The following is a 21,477-nucleotide window of genomic DNA, read 5'->3' on the forward strand; positions in this document are numbered from 1 at the left end:
TGAAGCAAATACTTTATATGCAGTGTTTACTAAAGTTATGCCTGTAATTATTGTTGTTACAATTGAGTTTATCGCGTAATGAAAATTTAACATTTTAAAAATACTACTGTCTACTAACCACCAAACTAATTCAGTAAAAAAACTTTATTAATTGCAAATATTTTAAACACGCATGTGCTTTATATTTAATCCTCACATGTTCAATAAAGATAGTACCAACATGAAACAATTTTCTTATATATAGTAAGTTAAAATAATTAAATTATTTTTTACACTAAAATTAATAAGAAAATCTATGAAATTTTGAATGTTAATGAATAATGTAATCGTACAAGATTTTCGTGTCACCAATGGTTTATAAGGAAAATGGGAAATCGTTAAAATAATGAATTTGTATTAGGTTTGCCTATAATAAACACCTTTAAAACTGTTAAATTATTATAATGTTGTATACTTTACAACAGAAGAATCTGACAAAAACAACACACTATTTTCACATACAGCGGTGAGTCACTCTCTACCCTAACAGACAGCTGTAATCACATATTATTTAAATAGTGAATATTTTCAGGAAATGTGCAGTTTGGGAGGCTTTAATAATCCGGAATTTTAGAATATCTATAACTTTCCAGAACGAAAAATCCTAAATAATTAATTTAAAATACATAAATAATTGTTGTAAGGCTACATGTTGGAAATAAATAAAACTTCCAACATTTATAACTTTAAAACTAAATCCGATTGCCTAATTCTGATTTTATAATAGTATACTTTATTATACAAGAATAAGTTGAAAAAAATTGTTCAAGTGTAAAATACCAATATTCTTATAGATTTTATTACAGAATTTTCAACGGTTATTAGTAACTTTTTAGCTATTTAAAGTTATTTGAAACCATCAAAATTTTCAATTTGTTTTGATATTATCTTTTTCTAATGTCATGTTTAATACAAAATATTAAAATATAAAACATTAATATCTCCTCTAAAATTCATTTAACCAATTTTTAGCTATACTAGAATCTCATTCATGACATTGTATTGTAATAAGATATGTCTTAATTGACTATTGACTTACAAGTTAATAACAATCATATATTCAATGTTTTTGGCAAAAATTAGTTCAACATACCTTATTAATAATAGAAAAATAAATAACCATAAGTAATATAAATAAATTATAATATAGCCTTAATAATATAGGTTTACATACCGTTTCTTAGCATTTTTGTATGTAATCCTTTAAATGATTAATTTCAAATTTAACACTACCATATAGTGACGAGTTACAACCAAATCCTACAATATAGTAGATAATAGTAGAGTAACTTCTCCTGGTTTTTTTTTTTTTTTAGATAACTTAAGTCAAAGTGTACGAACATTAAGTATACATAATTTAAATGCATGCTAATTTTTAATTTTATAACCAAAAATAAAATATAAGTATCTGGTACTGTTTTTTTTTTTTATAAAAAATTTATATATTATTCTAATATTTTTTATGGTTAATTACAATAATAGTTTAAACAACGGATTTTAGAAATGGATTTTAGGTCAATTTGTACAGTTAACAAAAAAATCAATGTTAACATTACATGCAAGCATTTGTACAAAATTTATGACAACATTAACTTAAAAAATTAACAATAGTATAATTATTAATTTTTAAATATTTACATTTAAAAATAATAATAAAAAGAAATTAATTAATTTAAATATATATATTTATCAAATAAAAAAAAAAGAATTTTCAACGAGAAACATGGACATATTTAATACTTAAATAAAGATTGTTTTCTTTAATTTTAAAGGGACTAAATCGTTCCTAAAAAGACCAAGATTACATAAAACGAGCTGATATGTTATCATACATGATCACTCCTATTCGCCAAGATCAAGTTCACCAACATTGATACGTTCCGAAGCGACCACATTAAAGCCAAGTACTTTATTATCTAGTGGCACCATCTTATTCCGTTTTTTGTTTTTACTCTATAAAAATAAATAGAACATTCAATTAGATTATACAGCTAAGATAAAAAATAAATATTAAACAATAAGAAACCTTGTCTTTACCACATAGTTCTAGCAAAACTCTTGAAAATATAATTTCAATTTTAAGTAGGTAATAAAATAAATATGATTGAAATTAATTAGACTAATAGAACCTACAGTTAGAGCTGACCAATATTGAATAACATATGTAATGTAAATAATAAGTTTAATAAATTAAATAAATTCACATCTTACCAATTACTAACTATTAGATATACAGACACAATTTATTTTGATATTATATATTTATAACTAAGGCGAGGATGTAAAAATATAATCTTATTGAATGCAGATTTCTTAATTCTAATAAAGAATGATCATGTTTCATAACACGGCCAAATAAAACATGTTCATTAATATATTTTTTATTTACCTATTCACAAGCAAACATACAGACAATTAATCAATGTTCTGAGGAAAATGTTCAATCTGCCATAAATTGAAATATAAAATATAATACGTCATATAAATAAGGGAAATTAATAGATAAAAAATTTAAAATATTGAATATTGCTACAATGATTATTTACAATTTATTAATGATAAGTTTTATTTCATAGGTTTGTTTGTTTTGAATGCTATACATTTCTTTTTAAAATTATAACATTTTTAAAAATGTTTAATATTTCATATTATTTTTTAATATATATTTTGACAAAAATAAGTAATAACAACATAAACATTTACATATTTTGATTTTTTTATAATATAAAAATATTATGAATACTTTTTTTGTATACTACTGTATAGTTAATCGATAGTTATCAATGACATAGAATTATAATTTCATGATTAGTAATTTTGTTAAGTATTTGAATAATTGTATTTAAATATTCTTATTTTAAAGAGTACACATTTTTTTTTTTGTTTTACCATTATTTCAATAACCAATATTGGCTCTAAGAATTCACAATAAGATTATATCATATAAAGAGATAAAAAAAGCAAATTACAATTGGAATCTGATATTTTTGAACCTATTAATAAGTAATAACTATTTAATTTTAAAATAAAGTTAAGTTTCTATAATACGTGATTGACATATAAATATTTCAATAATTTCAATATTAACAAAAAAAGTATTCAAATTAATATTTAAATATGTATTCTAAATATATTTGAAATGTATTCTTAACAAGACTGTGAACTAGTTATTAAAACTATGTAATCAACATTTAAAACGTAGTGCAATACCACAGTATTGGAGAGCATCCCATATTTATTTACCCACAATATATGTTCAACTGTTTCAATATAAACAGATTTTGTATTAAAAAAAGTTTATTTATCGATGGTACAATTAAAAAAGAATTTGATTACCAGAACTATATACTATATATTTTTTATATAGATGTTTGACTAAAAAGAATTGTCTGTGTAATGAAAAAAAAATATATTTTCAAATACTATGAAAAATCAAAATATTTACCAGAATTGAAAAATAAAAATGTTAATATCTTTTATGTCATAAGGATACATTTTTGGTACTATAGCTTAAATTTCTACAAATAATTTCAGTAAAAGGACATATCCTATTTTTCAAAACTAGTCTGTAAGCTAATAGAAAAATTTGTTCAATTCTGAACAATTTTTTTCTTATAAAATATTTTAATACCAGAAAAAGACTTAATAAATGTTTCTTTTCCTCCTGATATTAAAAACTTTTTAAGGAAGTAAATAAATCTTACAGAAATATAGCATAGAAATAATAAGAATTCATCAAGAAAAAATAAGGATTTCTATGATATGATTTGTAGAAATAGGCTACATTAACAAAAATGTATGAAGAGCTATTAGGTATGTAGAAAAATATATTTTAATCAGCTTTTTAATATTGGTGCATTTTTTATTTTTCTAAAAGAAAATCACTAATAGGCTACTTTTCAAATTAACTCATAGATATTAAAAATATAATATAATATAATATATTCATACATGAAACAGATTAACATTTAATAATATTATTTTGTTTTAGCAAGTACAAAATTGATTTTTTATCAAGATGTAGCTTCCAATAGGAATATTATAAGACAAATGCAGCAATTGTATAATATAAAATTATTCAAAACTATAAATGGTATAAGCATAAATAAAAAAATAACTTACTTTCATTTCTACAAAATCAGAACTCCTTTGTTTATTTTGTATTTTTAAGCGTTTGTCAAAGAATTGTTTACTGAATTCTCGAACTTCTTTATTATCACCCAGATAACTCTGAATGTAGTCCTTTACTTCATATTCAGATTCTACATCTTTTAAAAATGTCACAAATGTTGGTACTAAAGAAAAAAAGTTGTTGAGATAAAACAGATTATAAAAAATTATTAAGTTAATACTTACTGTCAATAGTATTTTTATTGAGAGTTGCTAAATGTTTACAACACCACTGGCTAAATTCGTCCGTACAATTATTATTTTCACCTCTACTTTCTATAACCTTTTTCATTGCATTTGTTTGCTGTACAGTTTGATTTACAGTTTTTGCTACATTTTTTACATTATTTTTATTATTAACCGTCACAGCAGGTGTTTTATTTGATTTTTGAATTTGTGGTTTATCAGTATCTGAAATATAAAATAAATTTTATTTACAATAAATGCTAAGTTTAACTTTTGGTTTTATTTTATTAATTAATCGAGTTGTATAAAAAAAAAACTTATATAAGTTAAAATAATAAATAATTTATAAGAACGAAGAAGAAACTGCAAAAGACAGGGAAGAAAGGAGGCAGTATGTTGTTGAGGTAATGGACTTGAAAGGCCTATAAAAAGCTGAAGAAATAATTTATATACTCTATGTAAAGAGTTGATAAAATATTAAATTTATCAATCATAAATATAATAGCTTCAAATATAATTGATTTTAAATAAAGCAAATTATCAAATTCAAGTTACATACTTGTTTGATTGGATGAACCCCAAACAGAGTTGTTAGCCACGGGAGTAGACTGAGGAACATTTTTAGTGATTACAGTAGACCAAGACTGCATTTTTACTGCAGATCTTGCTTTTTCTTGTTTTGCCTGTTCAATTGCTACCATGGATATTTCTCGTTCAGTGCGTTCACGTTCTTTTTGTTTCATCAATTGTTCTCGTTTTTGTTCTTCGGCTTGAATTTCAGCCATAGATTTAATTTGCACTTGCTTTTTTTGATCAGCAGCAGCCCACGGTGCAGATGTTTCTATACCATTATGAGTCACTGTCTGAGGTTCTTTTTTCTTTTTCTATACAAAAGAAATAAAACAATCAAAAGATAGCAAAACATCAGTCATATTTTAGGTTATATTATCGTTATACTTTTAAATTTTTTTTTTATTTTTACAAAATAGTTTTTCTTAAAATAATGAAATTGTTACATTTCTACACTTCTGTGCGCAAATGTGAACTATTGTTCGTTTCTTTTATGTTGGCTCAATAATGTATACAATCAAATCCACTTAATTGAGACATATCGGGCGGTGATTTATCTGTCCCAATAATAAACTGATGTATAATGTAGCTAATACATTTATTTGGAACTGCATATTTGTCTCCATGAAACGGATTCTACTGCATTTAGTGAAGATAAGAATGCTATATCCATAGTGAGAATAAATTACAAAATTATACTAGTTTTTAGAATGCAACATGTTTTTTAATTCAAATTAAACAGAAGTTCAACCTTAGAATAAAAACAAAGAATAACTCAAGCTACTATACTCTGGCCATCAAGAGAGCACTTTTGGGTGGGGACCAAAATTTGTCCGTTCTCGCGCATTCACACGCGATTACGTAATAGAGTGGGAAATATTTGGATATGAAACCGTGGGCTCAGCTCAATCATTTGGATGCAAGAAAGAATAGTGCTCTCTGAGTGGCCATACATTCTTAAACTTGGCTAAATAGAGTTTATAGTGTGCAATATGTTGATGCATTTAATGATTTAAATAACCCCTATTTGGTTAAGAGTAGCTAAACAAACAAGTTTCTAAAAGTTAATACACTTTACTTTTACGTTAAATTGATTGTTCTGTACTTAAGTTGTAATACCTTTTGTGGCTCAGTAACTATGGGAACAGCACTTGATCTAGAGGTATCTTGTTTTTTTTTATTTTCTTCTTCTTTTTTCTTCTGATCTTGTTTTTTAGTATCTTCCTTCCGTTTTAATTCATCCTTCTTTTTTTGTTCTTCTTTTTTCTTCTGTTCTTCTTTTTTTTTCAAATCAGATTTTCTAAAATAATAAAATTAATTAATGGGTTTTATTTTTAATTATCAAGTGATTATTTTATCACAAACTTATTAATTCAAAAACTATGAAAATTTTTGAAAATTTTCCTTTTGTATTTACAGTCAAAATAAAATAAATTTTATATTATATAGTGTTATAATTTTAAGTTTATATACTTTTTTGGATGATAATTTACATTTTTTATTTCATATTTTAAAGCAGAATTTTTTTCAATGTATGTCACCCAATTAATTGTAAAATATCCATTTTAATTTTTATTAATAATTATTTTAGTATTACAAATTATAGTTCACATTCAATAGCGCAAATACGTGTTATATGCTACAACTACATATATTTTTAAATTTTCGAATATAAATGATAGGCGATTGGATCATAATATTGATTTGTTAAAAACATCGCTTAAAAATTCCACAACAAATTGTTGTAATTTGGCATTTTTATTTGTGAATTTCAGAATTTTTAAAATAAAAATCGCAATAATTTTACTAAAATCACACTAAAAAAACAATCTGATAAATGGTGATGTACAGACAACAACTGAACAGTTTGTACTACATAAAAACTACTAGGATCGCGTGTAATACACAAATACCCGACAAATTATATCTTATCTCAGATTTTATATTGATACCTACATATGTTAATTGAATTCATCTTTTTCCGTCAAACTATTCAATATTTTATCACATATTGTACCATTGTATTTATAAAAATGAATTTATGTTTGACAAAAAAACCAAGTTATATACTTTGATCAGTTTAACTATTACAGACTCAAATACAATAAATACGATCATACTAAATATGCAAAAATATGCATAAAGCTCAATATATGCAAAATAAAAATAGTACCATTTTCATCAGAATAATATGAATTGTGGACATTACTCAGTAAAATTCTATTGGGACGTAGCAAAAAAAAAAAAAAAAACATGCTGTTGCATAAAAATCCTGCTCAGGTCATAAGCATTTATTGTTAAGCAGATATTCCTTTCTCTCCACTTCGTTCACCTAAACTTTCAATACTTATACTATTCTACTATACTTTTGCTTCAGAAAATGAAATTAAAAATGTAAATTATAATCAAATAAAGTATAAAAACTAAAAAATTATAACGTTAAATAATTTAAAATGTATTTAATCTTGGCTATAAATTCTATAAAAATATTTTCAATAATACTAATAGTTTTTGAAATAATGAATTGTTCACAATCAAAAATCACCCTGTATCAAGAATATTAATAATTTAATATAATGTAATAAATCTTACCTTTTTTTTTCTTCCTCTACAAGTCGTTTTTCTTCCTCTTTCTTTTTTTCTTCTAACAGTCTTTTTTCTTTCTCCTCTTTCATTTTTTTTTCATATTCACGTTTTTTAGCCTGTTCTTCTTCTAATTTTTTCTTCTCAATTTTTTTCTTTTCTGCTTCTTCTTTTAATTTTTTTTCATGCTCTTTAATTTTACGTGCTTCTTCCTGAAATTATGTAATATATTGTACAATCATATAAATAAATGTATTGATTATACAGAGAGTTTCGCTTAATGTGATCATTGGTTTATAGAATCAACCGTTTATCGAAATCAAAATTAAAAATCCAAAACCAGTTCTTGTGTTACTTATGTTAAATTAACCTTTTATTAGAATCACTAATTACCAGATAAGTTGAATCATTTTTAAGAAATTTTTTATCATTTTAATGGTATTTAAAACTTTCACTAAAAAAAAATAAGAATTGTTTTGAAAAAGTTAAAAGGAGCTATGCAAAAATATGTCGAAAACAATACTTTTTAGTTGTTCCAAAAGTTATAGGTACAATATATACATACATTATTATTTATTTATTTTTAAATAATTAAAGATTGTATATATTACATTAATTGAATATGGATTTTAATTTTAGGCTTATATGAAAATGAAATTAGTAGATTCTCAAGTACAATCAAAAAAAGATAGTTTTTTCACTTTATTTTATTTTTAAATATACATATAAATATAATCAAAATGATCTGAATCAATGTGATCACATTAAGCGGAACTCACTGTAATTTATAAGTCAAGGAACTGGAAATTATTCTTGTATCCATATCAATCAACTTGACATCAAATTAAATATCTACAATTATGAAATTAAATTAAATTTTTAAATAAATGGACATAACATTAACTGTGCTATTATATGATCAACCTTTAACAATAAAAATTTAAATATGTATGTTAGATTTAAATATTTTTTGAACTCTAATAGCATTATTATGTGGAAACTTAACAGTATAATACAATCATAAGAGATATACTGAAAGAGTAACTATTGCTTACATTAGTTCCGAAAACAATTTAATTTATATCCAACACTAAATTGACTAACAACTTATTAAAATACTGTTAATCCTCGTATTAATATTATAAAAATAATTTAGTGAATAAGTTAACAAGTTTATTTACCTTCTTTTTTTCTTCTTCCAATTGAGCTTTTTCGAGTTCTTGTTTTTTTTTTAACTCTTTTTGCATTCTGGACTTCTCTGCTTCTCTTTTTTTAATCTGTTCATTTTGTTTACTATAAACCAAAACAAATTTCAGTGATAAATAATGGTAATTTTAAGGTATAAATTTGTAAGTAACAATAAAATACATTTCTTGTTTTCGAGCTTCTTGACTCCGTCTTGCTTCTTCTTTTATTGTTTCTTCCTACATGCATATAAATACATAAGTGAAATACCAGAAATAATCATAAAAATCAATAAAATCCATTGTCGTTAAACATTATCAACAATTAGGTAGTTTTTAAATGAGAAACACGATGATTTTACTTACAATGGCTTTATGGTCGGCTCCAATAATTTTAGTATACTCTCCAGATCCCCACAACACACCTGGTGTCTGTTGAGATGTTTCAATAGAAGGTCCGGTTTGCCATCCACTAATTCCAATTGGACCATTCATTTTAGGTTTATTATCTGGACCCGTAAAATCCATACCCCATACACTCGTTTCTGTCACCTGATGATTAATCTTACATTAATAATAATAAAAAAAAAGTAATAGAATAAATAATATTAAATATATATACTTTGAGTGGTTTATCTTGAGGTGCACCCAATTGTCTTAAAAGATCTGAGATAGGATTGTTTTCTGGTTGAGCACTATTAGGTCGGATAATATTGGAACTTTGATGATGATGATTTGAGTTTACTGGGGGTGGCGTGGACGTTTTTAAACCTCCCATATTTTGTACAAGTGAATGGAGAGGGTCCATTTGTTGTGTTATTGGTTGAGGTGGCACAGAATGAATATGTTTAGGATCAATTTGCTAAAATGTATAATGTTTTTCATAAAACATATTATATTATTTTAAATTGTATATTATAGTACATGGTTGAAATGTTGTTGTTGTTGTTGCTGCTGCTGCTGCTGCTGCTGCATATGGGATAGCATCACCATTAAATTGTTATTAGGTGGTGCATTCATGGGGTGTATATTTGGTGTTGGCTGTGGTTGAGGAAGGATGGGGGCTGTAAACATTGGAGGGATTGCTGTGTTTGCTTCTACATTTCGAATATGATGCATTATCAACTAGACATACAAACAAAATAAGTTTTATACAATTGATGAAAAATATAGCCATTCAATTTAATAATTACCTGTTGTTGTTCAATGGGTGATAGGGTATTCCACCTTTCAGACTGAGATAGTTGATGAACTGCACTTTGAATAGCTAATTCCCTTTGCCTACAAAACGGTATCTTTTGAGCTTTTATAACATTTTTATAAAATAACATACTCCATAGATTTTATTTTCTATTCTGTTATATTACCATAAAATATTGAATAGTATTTGAAAGTTAAAAACTTACTTTAAAAATAATTGCCTGTATTGGTATTGTTGCTGTTGCTGTTGAAGAACTAAAGATTCATTCATTGCAAAAGGGTTATGTGTTGGAGGGGGTTGTACTCCTATCCGGCTACTAATTTTCACATCATGCTCCTATAAATATTAAATATAATCTATTTAATATTGATTATAAAAAAATTATTTTTTTTTTTAAATTTAATACCGAAAACGGAGTGTCTGAAAATGGTACATTTCCTTTTAATCGTACAAGATCACCCAAGGAATAAAAATGTTCATCACATGCTCTCTTCACCATTAACATGTTGTCGTGGAAATATCCCAAACTATACCATTCAGCCATTTCAGTTGTCAAGAAAGGACCTAAAAATTAAACTATTATCATTAATATTCTTAAATTGTTTCCTTATGATTTACCTTGAACTTCGCCCTGAGGATCCCTATAATACCATTTGTTGTTAGTAAGAGGTGCAAGTGGAGAATGTGAAGATGGCCCTATTTTGAAATTATCACTGGTTAACCTAGACACCATTGATTCTGCCTCAGCATCCAATGTATCAATTCGATGATGAGCATTAGCATTTAAACCTAAAAATCATAATATTAAATAAAATTGAATGGTACATTAAAGTTGTAACTTAATTTTTGAGTTTTAAATGATATAAGATAGAGTATAAAAATAAACAAAATCAGTAAATAATAAATCTAAAAAATAATTATGTAATTAATATAACTAAATTTAATTTTAAAAATTATTTTGTTTTCTGTCTGTTATGTTTTTATGTAAATAAAATACTTACTTGTTGATCGATGGATGGGATTAATATTAGTACTATCAATGTGACTTCCTAGGTTAGGCATCTCTCTCAAGTTTTTAATATTTTCCATTTTATTAGGTTGACAGTCAGACATAAGTGGAATTGCTGGACTGCTTTTACTGTGAATAACTGGAATATCTGGAACTTGTTGAATTCTTACTGGTTCAGGATGATTCATCATTACTTGTTCATTCTGTACAAATACTTCCTTAGTTATTTGGGGATTTTGGGGATTTATTTTATGTTGATGCTGTTGTCTTATGGATTTAAAACGTTCAGGGGAAGAAATTACTTCTTCATTATGTGTCGGTGAAGTAGATATTGAAGATGACACAACTTCTAAAAATTTTTTTAAAAAATACATGTAATTTATTAATATAATTTAGTGTTAATATTCATAATTTAATTTGGATATAAAATATAACCAGTAAGAAAATACTAAATTATAAATACTTTAAATAAATTATTAATTATAACAGAAAAGCTGATTTTATGAGGACAATAATGAATATTAATAATAATTTATCTCTACCATAAGCTTTTAGCTTAAAAGAAAGAGATAATCATACATAATTTCTTATAAGTTATATTAAATTGTCTTAATGATTATTACTAATACACAAGGTGAGTTTTAGTTAAATCAATTATAATGAATTAGTAGAAGAGTACAAACATAGATTTTGGTAGATAAAATACTATATGACTCCCTAATATTTTAGTATTTACAATATACACTTAAAATAACTAGCATTTAATTTAATTTATTGAGATTTAAAACACTACACATACCTTCTTTTTCTTGGCCATTCAGTTGTTTATCATCAATAGGTGATATATTTGAGCTTTCTACATTATTAACACTGGTCTCATGATTATCATTGTCTTCTTCATATTCTCGTCCCTCCTTAAAATAAAATAAAATTTTGAATACAAATTGATTTTTAGATCTTTAAAATTAATTTATACTATCATACTTCTCTAGATATTTCATCTGCCATATTATAGTGATGTTCTTCTTCATAATGATTATCATGGAAGGCACCAGATGAATCAAAACTTCCACCTTTTTCACCAGGATTATCAACAGCCCTACAATATTTAGGTTATTAAAAGAAAAATCTCAAAAAAAAAAAATTTGCAATAACAGTTACCATTCTGGCAAGGTTTCTCCCCAATCAAGTTTTCGTCGTTCTTGGGTTGTGGCATTATTCGACCATCTAGATTCACCACCACGATCCCATCCTTCATCTTCATCATATTTTGATGTAGGTCGTCCTGCAGGCCATCTATCATTATTATAAGAATCTGTACGAGTTCGTCCCCAACGACCATTAGATTCATCAGATTGGCCTTGAAGTGCTCCACCTCTATTTTTTCTCCACCAATTTGATTCATCTCTTCCTCTCCAATCATTTGAATATTCACCATTGCGGTTCATATTTCTTTCGTTCTAAAAAAAAATATTTTATATAGCTTAGTAAGGTTTGCATTAAGGCCACACTATCTGTTTTTTTTTTTTAATCAATATCAATTGCCTAATGCAATCTCTTAATTGACAGTTCAACAAAATATTGTATACCAGACATTGTGGCTAACTCTATATTCATATCAATGGGTTTTGTTCTTATCAGCAAATAAATAGTGTGGACTGTCACTAAGCCAAACACCACACACACACATAAAAGAGTAAATATGCTTAAAAAAAAAAACTAGCGAATATAGACGGTTCAGTTAAATTTAATATTACATAGAACTAAGTAGACAACATTGAATAAATATGTCAAAGTTAGCACCTTATACATTTATACTATTTTTATACATTTACACTGTTAGGTAATAATGGTTTTCAATAAAAGTTTAAGACACTGAGTAACTTATAATCAAGTACGCATCAAAATAAATGTTATTTGTGAAAAATAAATATTTTACCGAGTTAAGTCTCTCAAAAGGTCTGTGAGGACCTCTGTTCATTGGGGAGCCTCCACCTTCTGGGCCTTCCTCATAACCTGGTCGTGTAGTATTGTAATAATAACCACCACGACCACCTCTTCCTCTGGCACTTGTACTACCTCCACGAACTTCAATATTAGCAGTACCTCTACCACCAGTTGTTCGAACAGATGCTCTGATAATGGTATCACTATTTATACCTCGATTCCAAAGTCTCTGCAAAATCAAAAATTATAGTTTAAGATTTTAATTTTAACATTCATATATTAAGTATAAAAACATACAGTTTCTTCTTCAGACATTTGTTGTAAAGACAATGGATTTTGAGGTTTTTCATTATACACCATAGATAGTTCTTTAAGTGATTCTGGTGGAATATTACATGATGAAATATCGAATAAGGCTAACATTTCTTCTCGGCCATAACGATGCTCAGCAAGCTGTGGTTTTGATATACCTTGAGACATATTCCTTAACCTATTTCATAAATAGTTACATAAGTTAATCAAACAAATAAATAATAATAATGAAAAATGTTCAAAATAAAATAAAATTTAAGATTATAACCAATATCAACGAATCAACTATTTGCATAATCTAAAAGACCTAAGATCCTAAAATTATTTTATATTAATTGCAATGAAATATTGTATTCATACTAAAATTATAATTAACTATAAATTTGATAAACTCACTAGGGAGATCAAGTGGTGAATGAATATAATAGTGAAATTAAATTAGTTTTAGAAAGAAAATATTATATATCAGGTATCTTTTTTATGTTGAAAATTAAATAATATGTAAATACATATAATGTATTTTTAAATGTCACTAAATTCAATAATATAAGAAATATAACAAACAAAAATATGAATACATTGAATAAAATATAAAAAAATTCAATAAAAAATATGGTACATACCTAACTATAATTTTTTTTTATATAGTAACTGTATTTATAGGTTGTTAAAGTAATAAAAAATATATGATATAAAAAAGAAACATAATAATTAATTAAATTTGTATAACATTTATTAAATAAATCAAATTATTGGTTTTGTATACCATCAATAAGTAATTGTATAACAAACAAAACAAGTAAAAAGTATTAGATATATTAATGTATTAGCATTACACTTGAAAAAATCAAATATATGGTTAATACAAAGTTTAATAATCATATAATTCTTATCTTATGGATTTTCATCAAAGAGGGTTCAAATATTTTACCATTTTATAAAACTGCAAGGAATAATATAATTTCATAATACTAAGATGCATGTGACAAATATTGAAACTTGAAAAATATATAATGAAGGTTCTGAATGCTTGCCAAAAATTACTATTTCCTATCTATAGCCAATTAGTTTTTATGAAACAAAAATTTTTTTAAATTATCTTACATAGATTATAATAAAAAAAAATGTATTCATTTGTATACATAAATAATCTAACAAAGGAACCATAGGTGTAACTAGAACAAATGTAAAAAAATTTAATAAGTACCAGAAAATGATTAAACACTAGTCAAGCATATGACTATCAACAAATTAAAGTAACTAAGTGAAAAAAATTATAAGCACTTTTATTGAGTAAATCAGTTAGATAATATTCAAACAATTAAAAATCTAGCCAAAGAATGATGATTTTCATACAAAAAGTAATTAGTAAATTATAATAATTTTAGGATAAACTCAGTACACTATATAATATTATAATGGACTAACAGATGAAAACATTTTTAGGGAAACAGTGATTGAGATTTATTATAGTGAAAAGAAAAATAAGAACCACATGCATACTACAGTAGTAGGATTGGCACTGCGAAATTAACGAAACGTTGATTCGTTGAGGGCAATAAACGTGCACAATTGCAAGTGTCAAAAAAATAGAAGAAGATGAAATAAATAAATTATAAAGAAAACATAAACCTAGACGTGCTTACCACTCTGGACCAAACTTTATGGAATCTGTCATGATTTCACCTTTTTTTTAAAAACAAAAAAAAAGTAGTACGAACGCAAAACGCTGGAACAGAAAAAAAAGGAGGATTCGAATATTAATTAAAAGTTAAGTAACACTAAACCCACACTAAACCTGTTGATCGTTTTTGACACGGCAATAAAGGTACACACACACACTCACAAGAGTCTAGTCTCTAAAATTTGAGTATGGTGTGTAATTCGAAAACGAGAAAATAAATTAAACAACAAATATTCTTTGACAAAAGGAAATTAAAACATCACAAGGAAACAAACTAGGGCACGGTACACGGCAATAAATATTGTAGTGTTCCTTACAATAAATTATTAAATATTATCAAAAACGAAAAACGGAGCGTGTATGGGGGTGGGGATCGGGGAATAGAAAAATCGAAAATTTGACCGTCTAACCTTTGGTTGAGTGTGGCAAAAACGAACTACGACGGCGACGGCTGCACGGGAAAAACAATCAGTGAAACGGGTTGCGTACAGGACTCGGGAAAATTGCGCTGATGTCTGATGGACATTCAAGAACTCATATACAGGTAATGCGGTTGCAACGGCGGAGAGCGCAGTGGAAAAATAATAATAATGCACTACACGCACCACAAATACACATACATGTATATATACATAGAATATCGAGTGACAACAAAGCAAACATAACCTAACAATTGCGCGCGGTACGGGAAACGGGACGGATCCGCATCCACCACACGCCACTTGCGCTCGCCGCTGCCGAAATCTTTTCCCGTTAACCGTTGCGACTTGCAACCTGCAGTCGAACTTCCGCGGGTGGCGTGAGTTCGTGATTGCAGGCAATACAGAGTACGTCGCTCAAGACCGGAGAACGAGATCCCGATCCCTAAACGGCGCTCGTCGTGTATAAAGAGGACAATAGTTAATAACGATTGACGAATGGTATATATAGTAACAATTCGCGCTCGACACCAGCGGATCCAAATCGTTTTCGTCGGTGTCGCGTTGGTTAATCCAGCGAACGGCCTTTTTTTTTTTTTTTATTAAAATTATTATTATCTACACTGATGTTATTATTGCAAATTATGCGTGCAAACGGTAAATATCATACAAGCCGTACCTGAAATAATATAATCCGGAAACGGGACAAACGACAACGGTATGACTGACGTAGGTGCACACAGCGGGCTCGTGCGTAGAGAGGAAAAAAATGATTTTGTATTTCCTCTGCGCTTATTGCCAGCGTATTATGTTAAAAAAAAAAAAAAAAAAAAAAAAAAACGAAATGTTCGTAGACGTATGAGATGCACACAAATGTATGTATATATATTTACGTTTGTATTGTATGTATATATATATTATGTTATATAAACCTATATATAAATTGATACGTTTGTAGACCTAGGATGGGTCATGATACGCGAGCGCGTGTGTGATACGTAGAAGGTGTAAATCGTCGGACACCGTCGTCGTTGGTGGGAAGGATAAGCGGAAGGGTCGGAATAATACGACGACGGTCCCGTCCTCCAATCGACGCGCGGTCCTTTTGTTTACGTTCAAACAGCTGCTCCTGGTGCTGCTGTTCGTCCGTTGACCAGCTCGTGTAGATTGCGCTCCGGACCATCGACGATCTGCCGATATAGATAAATATGTAAATCTTTACGGGCGGTGGTACCAACCCACAATTATTATTACATCACATACCGTATAGATTATATATTATCGTGAACCGTAGCCGGCCTGATCACGTTCCGTTTTTGAGGTTAACTCACAGACGTCCCCGTCGTGTTCTATCATTTGTGCGGATACTCTCCGCACGTAAATATTGAACATCTCCTAATCTCTGTCTCGTCCATAGTTGCTAGTGTGCTATTAACTTCATAATATTATTATATATTATCCCAAAATAATAGGTGCAGTTTGATCGTTATTGTTTTGTGATATATTTTCAGACTTCGTACACAGATCGTGAGACACAATGGCGTTACCAAAAAAGAGTAAGTACTACCAGAACAGCTATGACTTTTTACCAACAATTTTATTTTCTATATTACAACTTTAACATTTATCCATAGGGAAACAGTCGAAACGTTTAAAGTGCAGGACCAAGTATAAGGTTGCCAAGAAAGTACGAGATCACAATCGTAAACTCAAAAGAGATGCAAAGAAAAATCCTAAAAAAAGTGAGTTCTTGTTGTCTTTTAATAATGTAACATACCTTTTTTATAACTTGTGTTTGCTTATTTTGGTGTCATATTACCTCAAGTTATCTGAAACATTTGTCAAAACAAATCGTACAATATTTTATTTTAATGATTCTATGTTTATATAGTATTAAGTATTTAATTTTAATTATTTATTATGCTTAGAAACCAAAAATAGTATGATCATTGCTCCGAACATGTGTCCATTCAAAGAAGAAATCATTGAGCAACTTAATGAAGCCAAAAGAAAAGAACGAGAAATTCGTTTGTCAAATTTTGCTTCAATGGAAACACAACCTGAAGAAGAAACTAAAAAAAGTACTGAATCAAAATTGCCTTTTAGACAAAAATGGCTTTTAAAAGAAACTAGAGAAGACCGATATATGGAACACAATTTTAAAAATGTAAACTTGCCTATAATAGATTCTATGATTTGTAGTTTTTTATATTCATAAATTAATATTTGTTTTAGATCATTTCTATGAGTGATGTAGTTCTAGAAGTTTTGGATATTCGTGATCCATTAGCTACTCGTTCTAAAGAAATAGACGATTACTTAACAGCTAATCCAGATAAAAAACGTATTATTTTGTTAAATAAAATTGATCTAGTGCCTAAAACAATAATAAATGATTGGGTTGAGTATTTTAGCAAGATAGCACCAACAGTGCCATTCAGAGCTAGTCGTGAAGTACGAAATACACCCAAAACCAGTGCAAAAGATCCAAATTTTTTAGCAAGAATAAAAAAAAAAGTAGCCAATAGATGTTTTGGTGAATCTGTTGTGTTACACTATTTACAGACTTGTATAGATGCACCAATCTTAGGTATTACAGTTGGTGTTGTTGGTATGCCCAAAGTGGGAAAATCTTGTGTTGTAGATACCATTAAATGGAAATATACAATTGGTGATGAACCTGTTCCATCAAAAAAGAATCAGTGAGTTAATAATTTTATTTTTTACTAGTAACCAAATTCAATGGTTGAATGTTTACAGATCAGTAGGAGTATTTCCTTTCAATAATGTTAAAATTGAATTATTGCCATGGAAATGTACTGGAGCTAGTACAATTTTGGAGAAGCCCAGTGATAGTCGTTTATTATTAAGACAGGCATTACAAGTAGATCTTCAAAATGTAGCCCCAATCAAGATATGTGCTTTAATATTACCTTACATAAAAAAAAATCAGGTATGTAAACATGATTGAATTTGCTTATAACTGATGTCTATTTTTATTAACATAATTTTTTTATTTAGTTTAAGCTATTGTATGACATGACTGTAGAAAATACTGAAGATTATACACATATACTTGAAATGAAAGCAAAGCGACATAGCTTAATAAATAGACAAGGAAAACCAGACCAACTTAATGCAGCCAAATCTTTCATGAAAGATTTAAAAGAGTAAGTGTTATTCTTTTTAATTTTATTTAAAAATATTTCCTGATTGCTTGGAAATAAAATGAAAATATAATACTAATTAACTAAGATAAATATTGGTGTATTTGACCAATTATTTATCTTTGATTTAAATTTGGAGAAAGCTGTGATTAATTTGGTTTTAATGATTATAAAACACAATAGTGATTAACTTTAAGTTTTTGAAGATCATAAAATATGTTATATTAATCTTAACCAATTAAGTATAGAAAATGTTATATTTAAGTTTAATAGTAAGTTCTTTCTCTCTAATATTATATTACACATTTGTAAGAGAGAAACAAATATGTGTGGTGTCCTCTAAGTAATTTAAATTGATTAAATTGTAAGTTCTTGTTAAAAAAATTATATTTACATGTTCACCTCCGCACGTTTATTCCTAATCTAGTTCCACACGCCGTGTATAACTTACTGTTGATAACAATTGTTTTTTATAAAACTTAACAAAAATACGCGGTACACAAAAACAAACTTCAGTGCATTGTTTATTACATACTTTCTGAATGGCCATGATAAATATTGAAGCAGTGTCTTTATGGCTGAATTATTTAAACATATCTAAATAAAAGTATTAGTGACAATCACGGATTGGCGGCGGATGTCAGCTCCCTACTGAACGTGTTAGTACTGTTGTCATATAAAACATGAATCTAATTAGTATTGATATGTCGTTTTATAAAAAAAAATACAAAATTGTAAGTGGGCAAAAAAGTTTAATCTCAATATTAAATATACATTATGACATAGATAGGTATAATACCTTGACGTATTTTGATCTTATTGAACGCACAAGGTTTAATACATATTTTTAATAATTAATTTTTTTTTTTTGAAAATCTCACAGATAAAAAAATCTACAACCTACTAGCTAAAGTAACCTTGGTCTGGTTACCTCCTCCCCTAGATTATGTAAAATAATACACCTATATAAATTTAATTATATTTATTAAATTAATCTAAAATATACTATAAATAAATTACCAAAATTGAGAATTTTGTGATACTATTCATTTAATGAATATCTGAATCTAATATATAACTTGAATTATGGTTAGTTTAAATAATGTTGGGGTTATATGAAATATTATGGTCTAAATTATTATAAAATATTTATGTTTTAAGATTTGAATGATTCCTGTTGTAAACTAAAAGTCAATTTAAAATAATTTACTTCAATTGACTCAATCAGTTAATCAATAAATTGCATCCAGACACAATTTATATTTTGTTACATCATATAGGTTTAGTCATGCTGTACATAATTTTCATAGTAATTTAATAATATATTTTTTTTTAGCGGAACATTACTGTACTACACGCGGCCACCTGCTACAGAACCTTCAGGAACAGTAATGTCTATGGAACTGGGAACAAAATTCAATGTTGAAGATATGAGCACAAAAATTAATAAAGGTCTATCTCATTGTAGAGATAGAGCTAGAACTCTTTATTTTGATATGACCGATTCATAATGATTATTGTTAAAACTATTATTTCATTTTTGTTATTTTATTATCAATATTTTCAAAATACACATATATTTTAATAAAGTAACAAATATCAAGACATTTCTTAATAATTTCTAAAATTAAATTACATGCATGAATGTAATATTTTTTCCTATGTTTCTTATCATCAATCTAAATCGTATTTTATTGGTTACTGTTTATTAGCCATAATTAATTATTATATAATAATATAGTCATCAGTCTTATAGCTATTTAACATTCTCATTAAATTATTGAAATATTTTAATTAAATCATCATTAATGTTTATTAAAAAATAAAAACAATAATCTACAATAATTTTTCAACTAGATAAAATAATATAAAACAAGTTCCATAGGACCTACAATTTATAATTAACATACAAGTCAATATTCATATTAAACAAATTATTCAAATAATATTAAATGGTAAAATAAATGTTGGCACAAAAATATGTAAATAGGTGGTTATTTTTATCAAAATACTTATTACTATATTCTTAATATTCTAGTGTTCACTACACGTCATTGGTTAAAAATATCTACATTAATTAAACATAATACTTGATAAAACTAATAAAATGAAAATAATTGATGTTTATAGTTATTATACTGTATACAGTGTTCATACATATTGTAAACATTTTCTTAAAACTAAAATGTATGGCATTCATTTGATAACAATTAAAAATGATAAATAATGAATGAATATTCTAAATAGTGTCTATTTGATATTAACATTGCCCAATGTCTGTGCTTTTTACATTAAGGCCGCTAATTATGAATATTGTTATGATACAAATGTGACCGATAAGACATATAATACCAAATGTCTTATACATTTTGAATCCATTCGCAGCAGCTGCAATGTTTAGCACAATCACACTAATGATCAAACATATGCAGTTAAAAAATAAATCGTTGGTTTCCATCAATATAGGTCCACCATTCATGGAGACTGGCATGAGACATTTGATAAACCACGGCAAACCCAAACATAATAGTATGTCCAATGTATTGGCACCTAACGCATTGCTGATGCTCATCGATCCCTCACCTAGGGCATTAAATATAATATAAAAAAAATGATTAATAAATAATAATAATAATACGACTAAGGTCAGATTTAGAGTTGTGGGGGTCTCGGGGCTCATCAAATAGAAGTCCTCATAAATGAGGGGTACGATCTAAGGCGAATTTGCGTTTTTAAAATTCAACATTCTTTAGTTTGATGTGGCCCGTCATGGACTGAATTTTGTGCGAGCCCATGTCCCTCCCCCCTCCAAAATCCAACTGAATACTATTATCGAAATTATTTGTAGTGACGTTGAGTTCTTACCGTTACGGGCATTTATTATACCCGAAGTCGCTTCAGGTATGCTACCACCAGCCGCCAGCACAGCTATGCCCATCACAATGTCACTAATATGAAATGTGTCTCCTATTAACAAACAAAAAAAAAAGATATGGTGAATTAATA

General features: G+C 27.3%; 3 protein-coding genes across 8 annotated transcripts in view; 1 reads left to right on the forward strand and 2 right to left on the reverse strand.

The window, feature by feature from the left end:
* Positions 1-1,165: 1,165 nt before the first annotated feature.
* Positions 1,166-16,277, reverse strand: LOC132917061 (GRB10-interacting GYF protein 2). 5 transcript variants are annotated; one of them, XM_060977588.1, is made up of 23 exons: positions 15,984-16,277; positions 14,848-14,930; positions 13,187-13,379; positions 12,882-13,118; positions 12,104-12,402; positions 11,927-12,041; positions 11,742-11,856; positions 10,935-11,291; positions 10,552-10,722; positions 10,340-10,497; positions 10,139-10,269; positions 9,926-10,013; positions 9,657-9,857; positions 9,355-9,594; positions 9,099-9,296; positions 8,917-8,972; positions 8,730-8,841; positions 7,558-7,760; positions 6,085-6,265; positions 4,955-5,279; positions 4,396-4,620; positions 4,162-4,334; positions 1,166-1,992 (listed from the first exon to the last, which is right to left on the reverse strand). In XM_060977588.1, exons 2-23 carry the CDS (start codon positions 14,877-14,879, stop codon positions 1,882-1,884), a joined length of 3,921 nt encoding a protein of 1,306 aa, XP_060833571.1. In that variant the 5' UTR covers positions 14,880-14,930; positions 15,984-16,277; the 3' UTR covers positions 1,166-1,881. The 5 variants fall into 5 exon arrangements, with proteins under 5 accessions (XP_060833571.1, XP_060833569.1, XP_060833572.1 ...); XM_060977586.1 differs by lacking the exon at positions 15,984-16,277 and adding an exon at positions 15,296-15,736; XM_060977589.1 differs by lacking the exon at positions 15,984-16,277 and adding an exon at positions 15,296-15,718 and having other exon boundaries at positions 9,099-9,284.
* A 372-nt stretch (positions 16,278-16,649) lies between these two features.
* On the forward strand, positions 16,650-20,078 carry LOC132917063 (guanine nucleotide-binding protein-like 3 homolog). Its single transcript, XM_060977594.1, has 7 exons — positions 16,650-16,860; positions 16,939-17,046; positions 17,233-17,471; positions 17,540-18,006; positions 18,065-18,257; positions 18,326-18,474; positions 19,808-20,078. The coding sequence occupies exons 1-7, from the start codon at positions 16,842-16,844 to the stop codon at positions 19,980-19,982; spliced, it is 1,350 nt and encodes a 449-aa protein (XP_060833577.1). The 5' UTR covers positions 16,650-16,841; the 3' UTR covers positions 19,983-20,078.
* Positions 19,957-21,477, reverse strand: part of LOC132917062 (sodium/potassium/calcium exchanger 5-like) — a 37,090-nt gene continuing 35,569 nt past the window's right edge. For both annotated transcript variants that reach the window (XM_060977592.1, XM_060977593.1), the window contains 2 exons: positions 21,337-21,438; positions 19,957-21,054 (listed from right to left, as the gene is read on the reverse strand). In XM_060977592.1, coding sequence (XP_060833575.1) covers positions 20,732-21,054; positions 21,337-21,438 — 425 coding nt within the window. In that variant the 3' untranslated portion in view covers positions 19,957-20,731. The remainder of the gene's footprint in view (positions 21,055-21,336; positions 21,439-21,477) is intronic.

Source organism: Rhopalosiphum padi, chromosome 1 (genome assembly GCF_020882245.1).
Source record: "Rhopalosiphum padi isolate XX-2018 chromosome 1, ASM2088224v1, whole genome shotgun sequence".
NCBI classification, from domain to species: domain Eukaryota; kingdom Metazoa; phylum Arthropoda; class Insecta; order Hemiptera; family Aphididae; genus Rhopalosiphum; species Rhopalosiphum padi.